The 16882-nt window shown below is 47.2% G+C and overlaps 1 protein-coding gene across 1 annotated transcript in view; it reads right to left on the minus strand.

The window, feature by feature from the left end:
• Positions 1-589: 589 nt before the first annotated feature.
• Positions 590-16882, minus strand: part of SHC2 (SHC adaptor protein 2) — a 36384-nt gene continuing 20091 nt past the window's right edge. The window contains exons 10-12 of the mRNA XM_064280022.1: positions 12101-12259; positions 8529-8827; positions 590-730 (exon numbers count right to left, since the gene is read on the minus strand). Coding sequence (XP_064136092.1) covers positions 602-730; positions 8529-8827; positions 12101-12259 — 587 coding nt within the window. The 3' untranslated portion in view covers positions 590-601. The remainder of the gene's footprint in view (positions 731-8528; positions 8828-12100; positions 12260-16882) is intronic.

Genomic DNA, 16882 nt, shown 5'->3' on the forward strand with positions numbered 1-16882 from the left:
AAAAACTATGAGTCGGAATTGACTCAACGGCAGTGGGTTTGGTTTGGTTCAGTTTTCTCAATGAGATGGATTGACACAGTGGCTGCAACAATGGGGTCAACCATAACAGGGATTGTGAGGATGGCACAGGACTGGGCAGTGTTTCGTTCTGTTGTGCATAAAGTTGCTATGAGTCAAAGCTGACCTCACTGCACCTAAGAACAACAATAAAAGGAAATGAAGCCCTGATACACACTACAGTGTGGGTGACCCTTAAAAGCTTCATGTGTATTGACAGAAGCCAGTCACAGAAGGTCACAAATTGAATGGTAACATTTATGTGGTATCTCCAGAAAAGGCAAATCCATAGAGACAGAAAGTAGATTAGTGGTTGCCAGGGGCTGGGGTGAGGGGTAATGAATGGAGTGACTGTTGTTGGGTGTGGGGTCTCTTTTTGAGGTGATGGAATGCTCTGGAACCAGACAGAGGTGCTGGGTACTACTGAGCTGTAACTCTAAGCAGGTGAATTGTACGTACATGAACTGTGTCCCGATTTTTTTTTTAATGACAGAGAAACCTGGCTAGTGGATGGCGGCCCCATACGCACCTGGAGACACCTCGCTCAGGGCTCCCGCTTGACCACGCCACGCAGGTGCAGCTCACTCTCGGCAGCCACAATGGGCTGCCCATTCTGCAGGTGGTAGTCGATCAGGTGGCTGATGCTCTCAAACAGCACATCCTTTGTCCGCACCTGCTGGGCCGGGGGCAGCAGTCAGCACACGGGGACCTGTCAGGGCAGGTGCACCACCCCATCCAGCCACGCTGAGTGGAATCCATATCTTAACAAGCCCTCAGGTGATCCTGAGGCTTGCTGGCAGCTGAGGACCCCTGACCAGTGAATGCCAGGGCTTCAACCACAGATCAGCCTCAGAATCCCAGAGCTCTGACCAACAACTGGTAGTGGGCTGAGTGGTGGCCCCCCAAAAGATGTCACATCCTAACCCCTGGAACCTGTGACTGTGATCTTATTGGAAATAAGGTCTTTGCAGATGTGATTACGTGAAGGATCTGGAGATGAGGAGGTCATCCTGGATTATCCAGGTGGATCCTAATTACAACAACAAACGTCCTTGTAAGATGGGGAGAGGACAGAGACAGAGAGAGGGAGGCCACATGAAAAAGGAGGCAGAGATTGGAGTGATGCTGCCTCACGCCAAGGAACACAAACGATTGCCGGCCACCGCCAGAAGCTAGGAGATGGGCAAATGACAGAGTCTCCCCTAGAGCCTCCAGAGGGAGCCTGGCCCTGCCAACACTTTGACTTCAGGCTTCTGGCCCCCATTATTGGGGAGGACAGATCTCTGCTGTGGTAAACCATCCACTTTGTGGTGACTTCATACGGCAGCCCCAGGAGACCAGTAACCCTGCAATCTTGGAGACACACACCTGAACACTAGAATGCAGAATCTGAAAACCAACCACATCTTAGAACGAGAAAATCCCAACATCACCTAGTGCCGGAAGTGGGCAAAATGCTGAGGGGCCCTCACGTGCATGGCCTGGACTTCTCATGGATAATGCTAGGCTCACAGGGCACCGAGCACCAGGGAGCAGGCAAAGATGCACATCCCCTGGCTCCATGGTAAAATCATATATCTCAATGGCACTGGGGACAAGAACTGGGAATATGCATTTTAACAAAGACTGCAAAGTATCCCCCACGTGTCTGTCAGTTTGTCCTACTGTGTGATTTTCATGTTGCTGTGATGCTGAAAGCTATACCATGGTATTTCAAATATCAGCAGGGTCAACCATGGTGGACAGGTTTCAGCAGAGCTTCCAGATTAAGACAGACTAGGAAGAAGGACTCCTAAAAAATTGACCAGTGAAAACTTTATGAACAGCAGCAGAACACTGACTGACATAGTGCCAGAAGATGAGTCCCTCAGGCTGGAAGGCACTTAAAAGGCAACCGAGGAAGAGCTGCCTCCTCAAAGTAGAGTCGACCTTAATGACGTGGATGAAGTCAAGCTTTCAGGACCTTCCTTTGCTGAGGTGGCATGACTCAAAATAAGAAGAAACAGCTGCACATATCCATTAGTAATCAGAACGTGGAATGCACCAAGTATGAATCTAGGAAAATTGGAAGTCATCAAAAATGAAATGGAATGAAGAAAGATTGATAAACTAGGGATTAGTGAGCTGAGATGGACTGGTATTGGCCATTTTGAATCGGACAATCATATGGTCTATTATGCCAGGAATGACAAACTGAAGGTGAATGTCATCACACTCATCATCAAAAAGAACATTTCAGGATCTGTCCTGAAGGAAAAGGCTGTCAGTAATAGGATAAAATCCAAATGCCTACGATGAAGATCAGTTAATACAACTATTATTCAAATTTATTCACCAACTACTAATGCCAGAGTAGGGGAAATTGAAGACTTTTACCAACTTCTGCAGTCTAAAGTTGATCAAACATGCAGTCAAGATGCCTTAATAATTACTGGCAATGGAATTAGAAAGTTGTAAACAAAGAAGGATCAGTGGTTGGAAAATACGGCCTTGGTGATAGAAACGATGCTAGAGATTACATGACAGAATTTTGCAAGACCAACAACTTCTTCACTGCAAATACCTTTTTTCAACAACAAACTCTGACTATACATGTGGATGGAATACACAGGAATCAAATTGACTGTATCTGTGGAAAGAGATGATGGAAAAACTCAATATCATCACTTAGAAGAAGGCCAGGGGCCAACCAAGGAACAGACCATCAATTGCTCCTATGCAAGTTCAAGCTGAAGCTGAAGAAAATTAGAACAAGTCCACAAGAGCCAAAATTACAACCTTGAGTATATCCCACCTGAATTTAGAGATCATCTCTAAAATAGATATGACTCATTGAACACTAATAACTGAAGACCACACAAGTTGCAGAATGACGTCAAGGACATCATACATGAAGAAAGCAAGAGGTCATTAAAAAAGACAAGAAAGAAGGAAAAGGCCAAAATGGATGTCAGAAGAGACTCTGAAACTTGCTCTTGAACGCAGAGCAGCTAACGCAAAAGGAAGAAATGATGAAGTAAAAGAGCTGAACAGAAGATTTCAAAGGGTGGCTCGAAAAGACAAAGTAAAGTGTTATAATGAAATGTACAAAGACCCAGAGTTAGAAAACCAAAAGGGAAGAACATGCTCAGCATTTCTCAAGCTGAAAGAACTAAAGAAAAAATTCAACCCTCGAGTTGCAATATTGAAGCATTCTGTATGCGAAATACTGAACGATGCAGGAAACTTCAAAAGAAGATGGAAAGAATACACACAGTCACTATACCAAAAATAATTGGTGGACATTCAGCCATTTCAGGAGGTACCATATGATCAACAACCAATCATATTGAAGGAAGAGGTCCAAGCTGCACTGAAGGCATTGGTGAAAAACAAAGCTCCAGGGATCAATGTAATATGCCAACTGAGATGTTTCAACAAACGGATGCAGGGCTGGAAATGCTCACTCATGTATGCCAAGAAATTTGGAAGACAGCTACCTGGCCAGCTGACTGGAAGAGATCCATATTTGTACCCACTCTAAAGAAAGGTGATCCAACAGAATGCAGAAATCATCAAACAATATCATTAATATCATATGAAAGTAAAATCTTGCTGAAGATAATTCAAAAACGGTTGTAGCAGCATATAGATGGATTCAGAAGAGAACATGGATCCAGGGATATCATTGCTGATGTCAGATGGATCCTGGCTAAAAGCAGAGAATGCCAGAAAAATGTTTACCTGTTTATTGACTATGCAAAGCCATTCCACTGTGTGGATCATAACAAATTATGGATAACATTTTGAAGAATGGGAATTGTAGAATACTTATTTGTGCTCATGAGGAACCTGTACATAGACCAAGAGGCAGTCGCTGCAACAAAACAACTGGAATCTGTGTAGTTTAAAGTCAGGAGTGGTGTGTGTCATGGTTGTACCCTTCCATCATACTTCCATCTGTATAGTGAGAAAATAATCCGAGAAACTGGACTATATGAAGAATGTGGCATCAGGACTGAAGGAAGACTCATTAACAACCTGCGTTATGCAGATGACACAACCTTGCTTGCTGAAAATGAAGAGGACTTGAAGCACTTACTGATGAAGATCAAAGACCACAGCCTTCAGTATGGATTACACTTCAACATAAAGAAAACAAAAATCCTCACAACTGGGCCAATAAGCAACATCATGATAAACGGAGAAAAGATTGACATCGTCAAGGATTTCATTTTACTTGGATCCACAATCAACATCCAGGGAAGCAGCAGTCAAGAAATTAAACAACGTATTGCATTGGGCAAATCTGATGCAAAAGACTTCTTTCAGGTGTGAAAAAGGAAAGATGTCACTTTGAAAACTAAGGTGTGCCTGAGCTGAGCTATGGAATTTCCAATAGTCTCATATGCATGAGAAAGCTGGACAATGAATACGGAAGATCAAAGAATTGATGCCTTTGAATCACGGTGTTGGCAAGGAATATTGAATAAACCGTGGACTGCCAGAAGAATAAACAAATCTGTCTTGGAGGAAGTACAGCCAGAGTACTCATTAGAAGCCAGGATGGAGAGACTTTGACCCATGTACTTTGGACATGTTATCAGGAGGGACCAGTCCCTGGAGAAGGGCATCACACTTGGTAAAATAGAGGGTCACCGAAAAAGATGAAGACCCTCAATGAGATGGACTGACACAGTGGCTGCACCAATGGGCTCAAACATAGTAAGATTGCGAGGATGGCACAGGATTGGGCAGTGTTTCCTTCTGTTGTACATAGGGTAGCTATGAGTCAGAGCCAACTCAATGGCACAGAATAACAACAACTTGAAAGTAAACTCAGAAGCTTCTCCAGTTTTAGGATCTTCTAATCTCATCCCTTCTCGAGCTGCTCGAGAAGACAAAGTAAAGTATTATAATGACATGTGCAAAGAGCTGGAGATGGAAAACCAAAAGGGAAGAACATGCTCGGCGTTTCTCAAGCTGAAAGAACTGAAGAAAAAATTCAAGCCTCAAGTTGCAACAGTGGAGGATTCTTTGGGGAAAATATTAAATGATGCAGGAAGCATCAAAAGAAGGTGGAAGGAATACACAGGGTCATTATACCAAAAAGAATTAGTCGATGTTCAAACATTTCAAGAGATGGCATATGATCAGGAATCGATGGTACTGAAGGAAGAAGCCCAAGCTGCTCTGAAGGCGTTGGCAAAAAACAAGTCTCCAGGAATTGATAGAATATCAACTGAGATGTTTCAACACACAGATGCAGCGCTGGAGGTGCTCACTCGTCTATGCCAAGAAATATGGAAGACAGCTTCCTGGCCAACTGATTGGAAGAGATCCATATTTATGCCTATTCCCAAGAAAGGTGATCCAACCGAATGCAGAAATTATAGAAAAATATCAATATCACACGCAAGGAAAATTTTGCTGAAGATCATTCAAAAACGGCTGCAGCAGCATATTGACAGGGAACTGCCAGAAATTCAGGCCGGTTTCAGAAGAGGACGTGGAACCAGGGATATCATTGCTGATGTCAGATGGATCCTGGCTGAAAGGAGAGAATACCAGAAGGATGTTTACCTGTGTTTTATTGACTATGCAAAGGCATTCAACTGTGTGGATCACAACAAACTATGGATAACACCACAAAAAATGGGAATTCCAGAACACTTAACTGTGCTCATGAGGAACCTGTAAATAGATCAAGAGGTGGTTGTTCAGATAGAACAAGGGGATACTGACTGGTTTAAACTCAGGAAAGGTGTGCGTCAGGGTTGTATTCTTTCACCATACCTATTTAATCTGTATGCTGAACAAATAATACGAGAAGCTGGACTATATGAAGAACGGCATCAGGATTGGAGGAAGACTCATTAACAGCCTGCCTTGTGCAGATGACACAACCTTTCTTGCTGAAAGTGAAGAGGACTTGAAGCACTTACTAATGAAGATCAAAGACCACAGCCTTCAGTATGGATTATACCCCAACATAAAGAAAACAAAAATCCTCACAACTGGACCAATAAGCAACATCATGATAAATGGAGAAAAGATTGAAGTTGTTAAGGATTTCATTTTACTTGGATCCACAATCAGCAGCCACGGAATCAGTGGTCAAGAAATCAAAAGATGCACTGCATTGGGCAAATCTGCTGCAAAGGACCTCTTTAAAGTGTTGAAAAGCAAAGATGTCATCTTGAAGACTGAGGTGCGCCTGACCCAAGCCATGGTATTTTCAATCGCATCATATGGATGTGAAAGCTGGACGGTGAATAAGGAGGAGCAAAGAAGAATTGACACCTTTGAATTGTGGTGTTGGCGAAGAATATCAAATATACCACAGACAGCCAAAAGAACAAACATATCTGTCTTAGAAGAAATACAACCAGAATGCTCCTTAGAAGCAAGGATGATGATACTGCGTCTTACACACTGTGGACATGTTGTCAGGCGGGATCAGTCCCTGGAGAAGGACATCATGCTTGGCAAAATACAGGGTCAGCGGAAAAGAGGTGGGTTGACACAGCGGCTGCAACAGTGAGCTCAAGCATAACAACGATTGTAAGGATGGCACGGGACCGGGCAGTGTTTCATTCTGTTGTGCATGGGGTCGCTATGAGTTGGAACGGACCCGACAGCACCTAACAACAACAACAACAGTCTCATTACAGCGACCTGACAGTGAGGGGACTATATGAAGATGGAAGGAATAACCTGTCTCTTCCAACTGTTAGATCCCAGGAAGCTGCACAACCTCCCTCAGTCTGAGTGAGCTCCCCCACACAGAGGCCGAGACAAGGAATCACCATAGCCCTTACCTAAGGGCTCTTCAGAGGATTAACCTGGGTGATGCCAGCTCATAAAAGTGCTTTGTCAACTCTAAGAAGGCTGTTAACCCCCAAGCAACTTCTCACCTGGGAAATAACCTGCAAGCCTAAGGCCCTTGGACACTGGAAAATGCTTCATAAAACCTGAAAACTCCTTGTAAACAGGAAAATGCTCCCTAAACTCCAAGGCACCTTGTAAGTTGGAGAATGCTTGTTGTTTGTTTTCTACCGTTTGCTATCGAGTTGATTCCGACTCACAGCGACCCTATAGGACAGAGTAGAGCTGCCTCATAGGGCTTCCAAGGAGCACCTGATGGATTCAAACTGCTGACCTTTTGGTTAGCGCCCATAGCTTTTAACCACTGCAGCACCAGGGCTCCCGACAATGCTTAGTAAACCCTAAAATGCTTTAGAATCTGGAGAATGCTAAATTGCACGGACTGGAAGGCACCAGCAACTTTAAGACGTATCGTTAATTTCTGTACCACAAGAAAAGAGGGAAAAACCTCCCAATTAAATATTGATGCAGTTCAAAGATGCAATCGATAATAAAAAGAAAATAAATCCAGATTTCAGAAATGCCAAAATGCAAAAAAAAAAACAACGTGTATATTGTTTTTTTTAATTATATTGTAATTGAAGCAATTCAGGAGTAACTTGTAGACTCCAAAAGTCCTCGCAATCTGAAACATATTTTGTACCCTCTAAAATACGTCAGAAACTGAAATACTGTATTCATTACTCAAGGGCATCATTATTCCTAAGGCTTGGTCAGTGACGGTAAAATGTGAAAAAAAAATGCATCTTAGAATCGATGAAATACGGTACTTTGTAAACCCTGAAAGGCTTTGATACTAGGAAAGGTTTTGTAAACCCCAAAAAGCTTTATAGACTGGGAGATCTTTGGTCAGCCCTAACTAATTCTAAACTTCCTGGTACACAGGATAGAATCTGTCAGCATAATGGGCTTTGTCATCTGGGAAATACTTCATAAAATCTGAAGGGCCTCGCAGCGCTGGGCAGAGCAGCTGGAGGCCGGATCGACCTCACCCGAACCCCCGGAGGAAGGGCCCCAAGCACCAGGCACTGAACGAATGTCCAGGTGCCCGAAGCAGACGCAGCTCCCAGGCAGTAAGGGTCAAGGCGGGGTTCTGTGTCGCTCAGGGTGTCTGAAGGATGCTGCTTTTCCTTCCAGAAAACCCACTCCGCATATCCCCATTTCACAGAGAAAGGGACTGAGGCTCACAGAGAAGCCGTGTCCAGGCTGTGTCCCTAGGCCATCTCAGGCCCCGCCCCTGGCCATGATCCCGCCCCCTGCCCTCCCAGGCCCCGCCCCTGGCCATGGTCCCGCCCCCGCCCTCCCAGGCCCCGCCCCTGGCCATGGTCCCGGCCCCTGCCCTCCTAGGCCCCGCCCCTGGCCATGGCCCCGCCCCTGCCCATGGTCCTGCCCCCTGTCCTCCCAGGCCCCGCCCCTGCCCGTGGTCCCGCCCCCTGTCCTCCCAGGCCCCGCCCCTGGCCACGGCCCCGCCCCTGCCCCCCAGGCCCCGCCCCTGGCCATGGCCCCGCCCCTGCCCTCCCAGGCCCCGCCCTCCCAGGCCCCGCCCCTGGTCACGGCTCCGCCCCTGCCCTCCCAGGCCCCGCCCCGACCCCGCCCCTCCTTACCACGCCCTCGGGGTCCACGAGCAGCAGGTGTTTGGGCTGCCCCAGGTGCATGCCCGTCAGCACGTACTGCCCGGGGTTGGTAACGCTGTCACGAACCAGGAAGTCCCCATCCGCTCGAAGCAGTTTCTCCGCCGCCCGGCGGCTCATGCGACCGTGGTACCAGGGCTCCTGGCGCAGCTGCTCCTCCGTGGGGGCGATGGGAGCCCTGCGGGTAGGGGGGCTGGGCCACTGGTCCTCCAAGGGAGGGGGGGCCGCAGCTGTCGAGCACTCGTGGAGCTTCAGGGCGTCCTCGAAGGGTCCTGCAGGCGGAGGACAGGAGAGATGGGGAGGGCAGGGGTCGCGGCGGCAGACTCCTCCTGGGACAAGGCCTGGTGGAAGGGAGCGGCCCAGAGCGGGGACGGCGGGGGGCTGGGAGGAGCAGCTTCCCGTGGCTGACTGATGGAACAGCACTGACACCCGTGTGTTAGCCCAGCTCGGAGTCAGCCCCGTACATGCCATCTGCATGCTTACCTTGTACCCCGTCGCTTTGCCCCCCAGTCTCACTGCCTCAATGAATTATTCAGTATGTCCTCTCGGATTTTGTTGTTGTTAGGTGCCCTCGAGTCGGTTCTGACTCATAGCGACCCTACGCACAACAGAACGAAACACTGCCGGGTCCTGGCCCATCCTCACAATCGTTGTTATGCTTGAGCCCATAGTCGCAGGCACTGTGTCAATCCACCTCGTTGACGGTCTTCCTCTTTTCCACTGACCCTGTACTCTGCCAAGCATGATGTCCTTCTCCAGGGACTGATCCCTCCTAACGACATGTCCAAAGTGTGTAAGACGCAGTCTCGCCATCCTTGCTTCTAAGGAGCATTCTGGTTGTACTTCTACGACAGATTTGTTCTTTTTTTCGCAGTCCATGGTATATTCAATATTCTTCGCCAACACCATCATTCAAAGGCGTCAATTCTTCTTCGCTCCTCCTTATTCACCGTCCAGCTTTCACATCCATATGATGCGATTGAAAATACCATGGCTTGGGTCAGGCGCACCTTAGTCTTCAAGGTGACATCTTTGCTCTTCAACACTTTGAAGAGGTCCTTTGCAGCAGATTTGCCCAATGCAATGCGTCTTTTGATTTCTTGACTGCTGCTTCCACGGCTGTTGATTGTGGATCCAAGTAAAATGAAATCCTTGACAACTTCAATCTTTTCTCCGTGTATCATGATGTCGCTCATTGGTCCGGTTGTGAGGATTTTTGTTTTCTTTATGTTGAGGTGTAATCCATACTGAAGGCTGTGGTCTTTGATCTTCATTAGTAAGTGCTTCGAGTCCTCTTCACTGTCAGCAAGCAAGGTTGTGTCCTCTGCATAACGCAGGTTGTTAATGAGTCTTCCTCCAATCCCGATGCCCTGTTCTTCTTCATATAGTCCAGCTTCTCATATTATTTGCTCAGCATACAGATTGAATAGGTACAGTGAAAGGATACAACCCTGACGCACACCTTTCCTGACTTTAAACCAGTCAGTATCCCCTTGTTCTATCTGAACAACCACCTCTTGATCTATTTACAGGTTCCTCATGAGCACAGTTAAGTGTTCTGGAATTCCCATTTTTTGCGGTATTATCCATAGTTTGTTGTGATCCACACAGTCGAATGCCTTTGCATAGTCAATAACACACAGGTAAACATCCTTCTGGTATTCTCTCCTTTCAGCCAGGATCCATCTGACATCAGCAATGATATCCCTGGTTCCATGTCCTCTTCTGAAACCGGCCTGAATTTCTGGCAGTTCCCTGTCGATATGCTGCTGCAGCCGTTTTTGAATGATCTTCAGCAGAATTTTGCTTGCGTGTGATATTAATGACATTGTTCTATAATTTCCACATTCGGTTGGATCGCCTTTCTTGGGAATAGGCATAAATATGGATCTCTTCCAATCAGTTGGCCAGGAAGCTGTCTTCCATATTTCTTGGCATAGACGAGTAAACACCTCCAGCGCTGCATCTGTTTGTTGAAACATCTCAATTGATATTCCATCAATTCCTGGAGCCTTGTTTTTCGCCAATGCCTTCAAAGCAGCTTAGACTTCTTCCTTCAGTACCATCGGTTCCTGATCATATGCCACCTCCTGAAATGTTTGAACATTGACTAATTCTTTTTGGTATAATCACCCTGTGTATTCCTTCCTCCCTTTTGGTTTTCCATCTCCAGCTCTTTGCACATGTCATTATAATACTTTATTTTGTCTTCTCGAGAGGCCCTTTGAAATCTTCTGTTCAGTTATTTTACTTCATGAATTCTTCCTTTTGCTTTAGTTGCTCGATGCTCAAGAGCAAGTTTCAGAGTCTCCTCTGACATCCACCTCGGTCTTTTCTTTCTTTCCTGTCTTTTCAGTGACCTCTTGCTTTCTTCGTGAATGATGTCCTTGATGTCATTCCACAACTCGTCTGGTCTGCGGTCACTAGTGTTCAGTGCGTCAAATCTATTCTTGAGATGATCTCTAAATTCAGGTGGGATATACTCAAGGTCATGTTTTGGCTCTCGTGGACTTGCTCTGATTTTCTTCAGTTTCAGCTTGAACTTGCATATGAGCAACTGATGGTCTGTTCCACAGTCGGCCCCTGGCCTTGTTCTGACTGATGATATTGAGCTTTTCCACTGCCTCTTTCCACAGATGTAGTCAATTTGATTTCTGTGTGTTCCATCTGGCGAGGTCCATGTGTATAGTTGCCATTTATGTTGGTGAAAGAAGGTATTTGCAATGAAGAAGTCATTGGTCTTGCAAAATTCTATCATTCGATCTCTGGCGTTGTTTCTATCACCAAGGCCACATTTTCCAACTACTGATCCTTCTTTGTTTCCAGCTTTCGCATTCCAATTGTCATGTTAGTATTAGCTTATGTCACAGAAGATGGTGGAGAGATCGGGGTGTCTTGAGGGAGGGGGTGACTCCTTGTGGGACCAGCATGGAGCCAACACACCCACAGTAGAAGAGGGTAGAACTGTTATCTCGGGAAATGAGGAGAGTGTTTTAGACACTTCATACCAGGAAGGAAAAGCCTCCTCCACCAGACTGAGCCCTCTATCAGTCTGGGGCATCCCACAGGGAAAGGAGGAATGGGTTCTACCGTCAGACTAGTCACTGTATCAAGGTGTGAACTAGGCCTACCCCATCAGACTGAGCTTCCTCTGGGAGCAGGCTGTACCTTCCCCCATCAGATTGTACAAATTCATTCAGGGGAGGGAAATAGGCCTCCCCTGTCTGACTTGCCACTCTTTTAAGGCAGAGTCCAGGCCACCATCAGACTGGGTCTCTCCCCCAACTCTGTCAACCTGGAAAGTCCCAAGGGAAGAAGACTGAACGTCCCCCATCAGACAGCATTCCCATAGGGAGAAGGAGGCTGTGCCTTTCCCATCAGACCTCAGAGCTGCATGAGGGGGCCTCCTCTGCCAGAATGGCCACTTTTTGGGGAGCAAAACCCAGGTCTCCCCACTCAGGCAGCCCTCTCCTCTGTGCCCCTCTGGCTGGCCTCCTCCCTCAGTGGGCCACCCCTCCCCCATCCAGCTGGTCTCCCCAACATACGCATGTCAAACAGGTCCTTCTGTGGGCTATCCTCATGCTGCGGGGGCGCCGGCGCCTCCAGCTCCAGGACGTCCAGACCCTGCGTGTTGACGTACAGGTGGTCCTCATAGTCGCGGGGGCCCCGGGCATCTGCCTGCACGTAGCCGTCCCCCGGCGGGGCTGGGGGTGGTGAGGAGGGGTGGCAGGGTCACTGGGGGGAGCCCAGACAAGGGGGCCCTGGATACGGGGGCACAGTGGGGTAAGCATCCACCTTGACCCTTCTCCACACTTGTCTCCCTGCCAGGAACACAGTGACCAGCCTCCCCGGGACAATGTACACCGTGTGCACAGCCTCAAGTCAAAGGTCTTAAAAGGGTGAAATGCCCCATAAACGCCCAGACAGGGACATCAGTAGAGGAAGTGGGCAGGGGTGCTGAGGGGCAGTGAGGTCCTGCTCAGGGAGGGGAAGTTGCCCACCCCAATCCCAAACTCCAGGGCCAAATCTTCCCAGTTTTCAGAAGAAGTCAAAAATCGGATTTTTATGTTAAGTCTCCACATTTAAAAAATACTAACAGTAACTCTTTTCTCCTCGTGATTATGTGATTGACATGATACATCTGTTGCTGTCCAGTCCATTCTGACTCAGCGACCCTACAGGACAGAGTAGAACTGCCCCATGTGGCTTCCAAGGAGCACCTGGTGGATTTGACCTTTTGGTTCGCAGCCGTAGCTCTTAACCAGCTGTGCCATCGGGGTTTCCAACACGATACATAGGAAAGTCTTATTTCTGTGCAGGTTAGCTTCAGGGTTTGCTTTCTTTTCTTTTTTAAATTTTAGTATTGAATGTGCTTCATACTTTTGTTCCCACGGTTCAAATGCCACAACTACAAGCAAGGTATCTGAAGAGGAGTTCCCTCTAGATTCTGCCGGATCCCGACCAATTCACCCTTAAAAGGTGAGGGTGGGTTCTTTGTCCTCTCAGCCGGGAAGCAAAGTGTCTTATCAAACTGTTAGAAGAATAAGTGAGAGTGAGAGTGGCATTCTGGGGCAAGTTCATTTCCATTTCTCTGGACTGGAGCAAGATTGAGTGTCTTTTCCTGGGTGTAAAGGTATTGGTGTCTTTTTTTCTCAAGCGTCTGTTCATGGCCTTTACTACACAACCCGTACACATTACCATCAAGTCAATTTGACTCATAGTGACCCTAAAGATGTCAAATTCAGCCCCAGGGCCTTCAGTTTGCAATCCCTGCTTTATGTAGATTCTATCATTAACCTCACAGAGAACTGGGTTCAAATCCCAGGGCTGTCCTCTGTGACTTGGGCAAGCTAGTCAACCTCTCTGTGCCTCAGTCTTTCCATCTTTAAAACGGGCAGAGTAACAGTAGCTTCTTCATACAGTCGGGGTAAGGATTAAAGCTTTAGAACAGTATGAGTGTTAATTCTGTGCCAGCTTGGGCTGGCTGATGAGGGGCAGAGAGGTTTCATGAAGCCCAACCTTCTTTCCTGGGTGGCACAGATTCTCCCTGCCTTGAGTGGTCAGGGCTGGGTGAGAGGGAACAACCTGGGTTTGGTGGAGTCCAGAGAGTGACAGGAGCTCTTGCATGGGGTGAATGGGTGGTGGAAGAGTTCCTGGATGTTGGAGCTGGGGCACTGACATATTGGTAGGAGTTCTTGGCCAGAGAAATGCAGAAGGCTCGCCAAAAAGCAATCACAGCACGTGGAAAGGCACAGGAGCAGGAAACATTCGTGAGCCCTGGTATTCAGGGGCAAGCAGCCCATGTTTCAGAGAAAAAGCAGATGAGGGCCAGATTACAGTGGCTTCAGATGCCCAGGCAGGCACTCAGTGACACGTGCAATTTAACCCCCAGGCACCGGGAGCCACTACGTGCTCTGACGCTGGCAGTGAAACACCCGTATTATTTGGGAAGATCTAAAAAAAAAAAAAAAGCCTTGCTTGCTAGAAGCAAAGAGGACTTGAAGCACTTACTGATGAAGACCAAAGACCACAGCCTTCAGTATGGATTGCACCTCAACATAAAGAAAACAAAAATCCTCACAATCGGACCAATAAGTAGCATCATAAATGGAGAAAATATTGAATTTGTCAAGGATTTCATTTTACTTGGATCCACAATCAATGCCCATAGAAGCCAAAATAAAAAGAAAGAAATGTGTTGCTGTCTAGTCAATTCTGACTCATAGTGACCCTATAAGACAGAGTAGAACTGCCCCATAGGGTTTCCAAAGAGCAGCTGGTGGATCCAAACTGCTGATCTTTTGGTTAGCATCCAAGTTCTTAACCATTGTGCCACCAGGGCTCCTGCCATGGAAGCAGCAGTGAAGAAATCAAATGACATAATGCATCGGGCAAATCTGCTGCAAAAGACCTTTGCAAGTGTTAAAAAGCAAAGATGTCACCTTGAGGACTAAGGTGCACCTGACCCAAGCCATGGTATTTTCAAGCCTCATATGCATGCGAAAGCTGGACAATAAATAAGGAAGACCAAAGAAGAATTGACACCTTTGAATTACGGTGTTGGCCAGGAATATTGAATATAGCATGGACTGCCAGAAGACGAACAAATCTGTCTTGGAACTACAGCCAGAATGTTCCTTCCAAGCAAGGATGGCAAGACATCGTCTCAGGTACTTTGGAAAGGAGGGACCAGTCCCTGGAGAAGGACATCATGCTTGGTAGAGGGTCATCAAAAAAGAGGAAGACCCTCTAGGAGATGGACTGACACAGTGGCTGCAACAATGGGCTCAAACAGCAATGATTATGAGGATGGCGCAGGACCAGACAGTGTTCCGTTCTGTTGTACGTAGGGTCGCTATGAGTTGGAACCGACTCAACAGCACCTAACAACAATGACGAAAAGCCAACACAGATGTTAGCAAGGCTGAGGAAGCAGGCACACAGCCCTGGTGGGCGAGCAGACGTGATTAAGGTCCGCACTCCGTGACCTACCAACTTGAGGCTCAGCCACCACTGGAGGGACACGCTGGTGGCACAGGAGGCCAGCCAGGATGTCTGTGTAACGGAGGGAGCTAGAAAGATGCCAAATGTCTGTGGGTAGGGGGGCCGAGTGAGTAAACAAACTCTAGGGGTGGGGAATTCTATACAGTCGTTCAGGAGAATCCAACTACATAGAAAGACCCCAAAACTGATGAAGGGAACTGGGCAAGAACCAGAGCGATGCTCATGGATGGTACCTCATGTGGAATAGTTTCTCTGTGCACCTATTTCTGAAAAGTCTGAAAGGAGGCACAACACTATGTTTTAATGATTTGATTATGGCCATGATAAGGGCTACCCAGCAAGACAGCAAGAACAGCACACAGACTTTGTCGGGTGATCAGGAGAGCTTCTCTGAGGAGGCAGCACTTGGGTTGAGCTCTGACATGTGAATAGGATGCCCAGGATCAGAGTGAGCTCTGCCAGGGGGCTGGGGCCAAAAGGGATTTTAACCTGTTCTGTCATTTTTTTAAGGAGCACTGGTGGTGTAACAGTTAAGCACTCGGCTGCTAAATGAAAGGTCGGAGGTTCAAACCCACCCGTGTCTCCACAGGAGAAAGGCCTACATGATCTGTCCCTTAAAGGTTACAGCCAAGGAAGCCCGGTGGGGCAGTACTACTCCCTCACATGGGTCACTATGAGTCTGAATTAACTCAGTGGCACACAACAACAAACTGTTATTTTTAACTTTGTATAACATTGTTCATTTTTCTTACTTTGAACACATTATCAGACAGGAGCAATCGCTGAAAGAGGACTGTGATGGTTAAGATTGTGCGTCACCTTGGCTGGGCCATGATTCTCAGTGATTTGGCAGTTACGTAATGATGTCGTTATCCTCCTTTTTGCGGTATAATGTAATCACATCCATGATGTGATCTGATGTGATCAGTCAATTAGTTGGAAGGGGAGTTCCCTCGGGGGTGAGGCCTGCATCCAGTATATATGGATGTCCCGACAGCTCACTGGCTTTTCTTGTTCTGGATCCTGCATCCAGTTTGTCATCATCAGACCTCCAATTGTGGGGACTTGAGCCAGCAGCCTCTGTATTTCCTGCCCATCTTGAGATTTGTTGTCCTCCACAGCCCATGAGCCAGCAGCCTACTGTTTGACCTGCTGATCTTGGGTTGGACAATCCTGCAGCTATCCTGCAGCTACTGAGCCTCCAGCCTGATGCGTTACCCATGGATTTGGGACTTGCCAGTCTCTACAACAGCATGAGCCATTTCCTTGAATAAATCTCTCTCTCTCACTCTCCATATGTCTGGGGCCCTGGTGGTGCAGTGGAAACCCTGGTTGCATAGTGGTTAAGCACTACAGCTGCTAACCAAAAGGTCGTCAGTTCAAATCCACCAGGCGCTCCTTGGAAACTCTATGGGGCAGTTCTACTCTGTCCTATAGGGACGCCATAAGTCAAAATCAACTCGACAGCAACGGGTTTTGGTTTGGGTGGTTCGGTGGTTAAGAGCTCGGCTGCTTACCAAATGGTTGGCAGTTTGAATCCACCAGCCACTCCTTGGAAACCCTGTGGGGCAGTTCTGCTGTGTCCTATAGGGTTGCTATGAGTCGAAATTGATTCGACCATTGTATACACTGTGTACCTGTGTATAACATGGGGTCCCTATGAGCCTCCAGTCCACAGCACCCAACAACAACAAACAATATAACATGATGCATGAATGCTTGTGGACTTAAAACTCATTCGTTTTGTTGAAACAGAGTACATGGAGGAGGGCTATCAGAGGATCTTTACCAACACAGAACGGGCAGTTGCACCCCTGGACATT

This window comes from Loxodonta africana, chromosome 3, assembly GCF_030014295.1.
Source record: "Loxodonta africana isolate mLoxAfr1 chromosome 3, mLoxAfr1.hap2, whole genome shotgun sequence".
Taxonomy (NCBI): domain Eukaryota; kingdom Metazoa; phylum Chordata; class Mammalia; order Proboscidea; family Elephantidae; genus Loxodonta; species Loxodonta africana.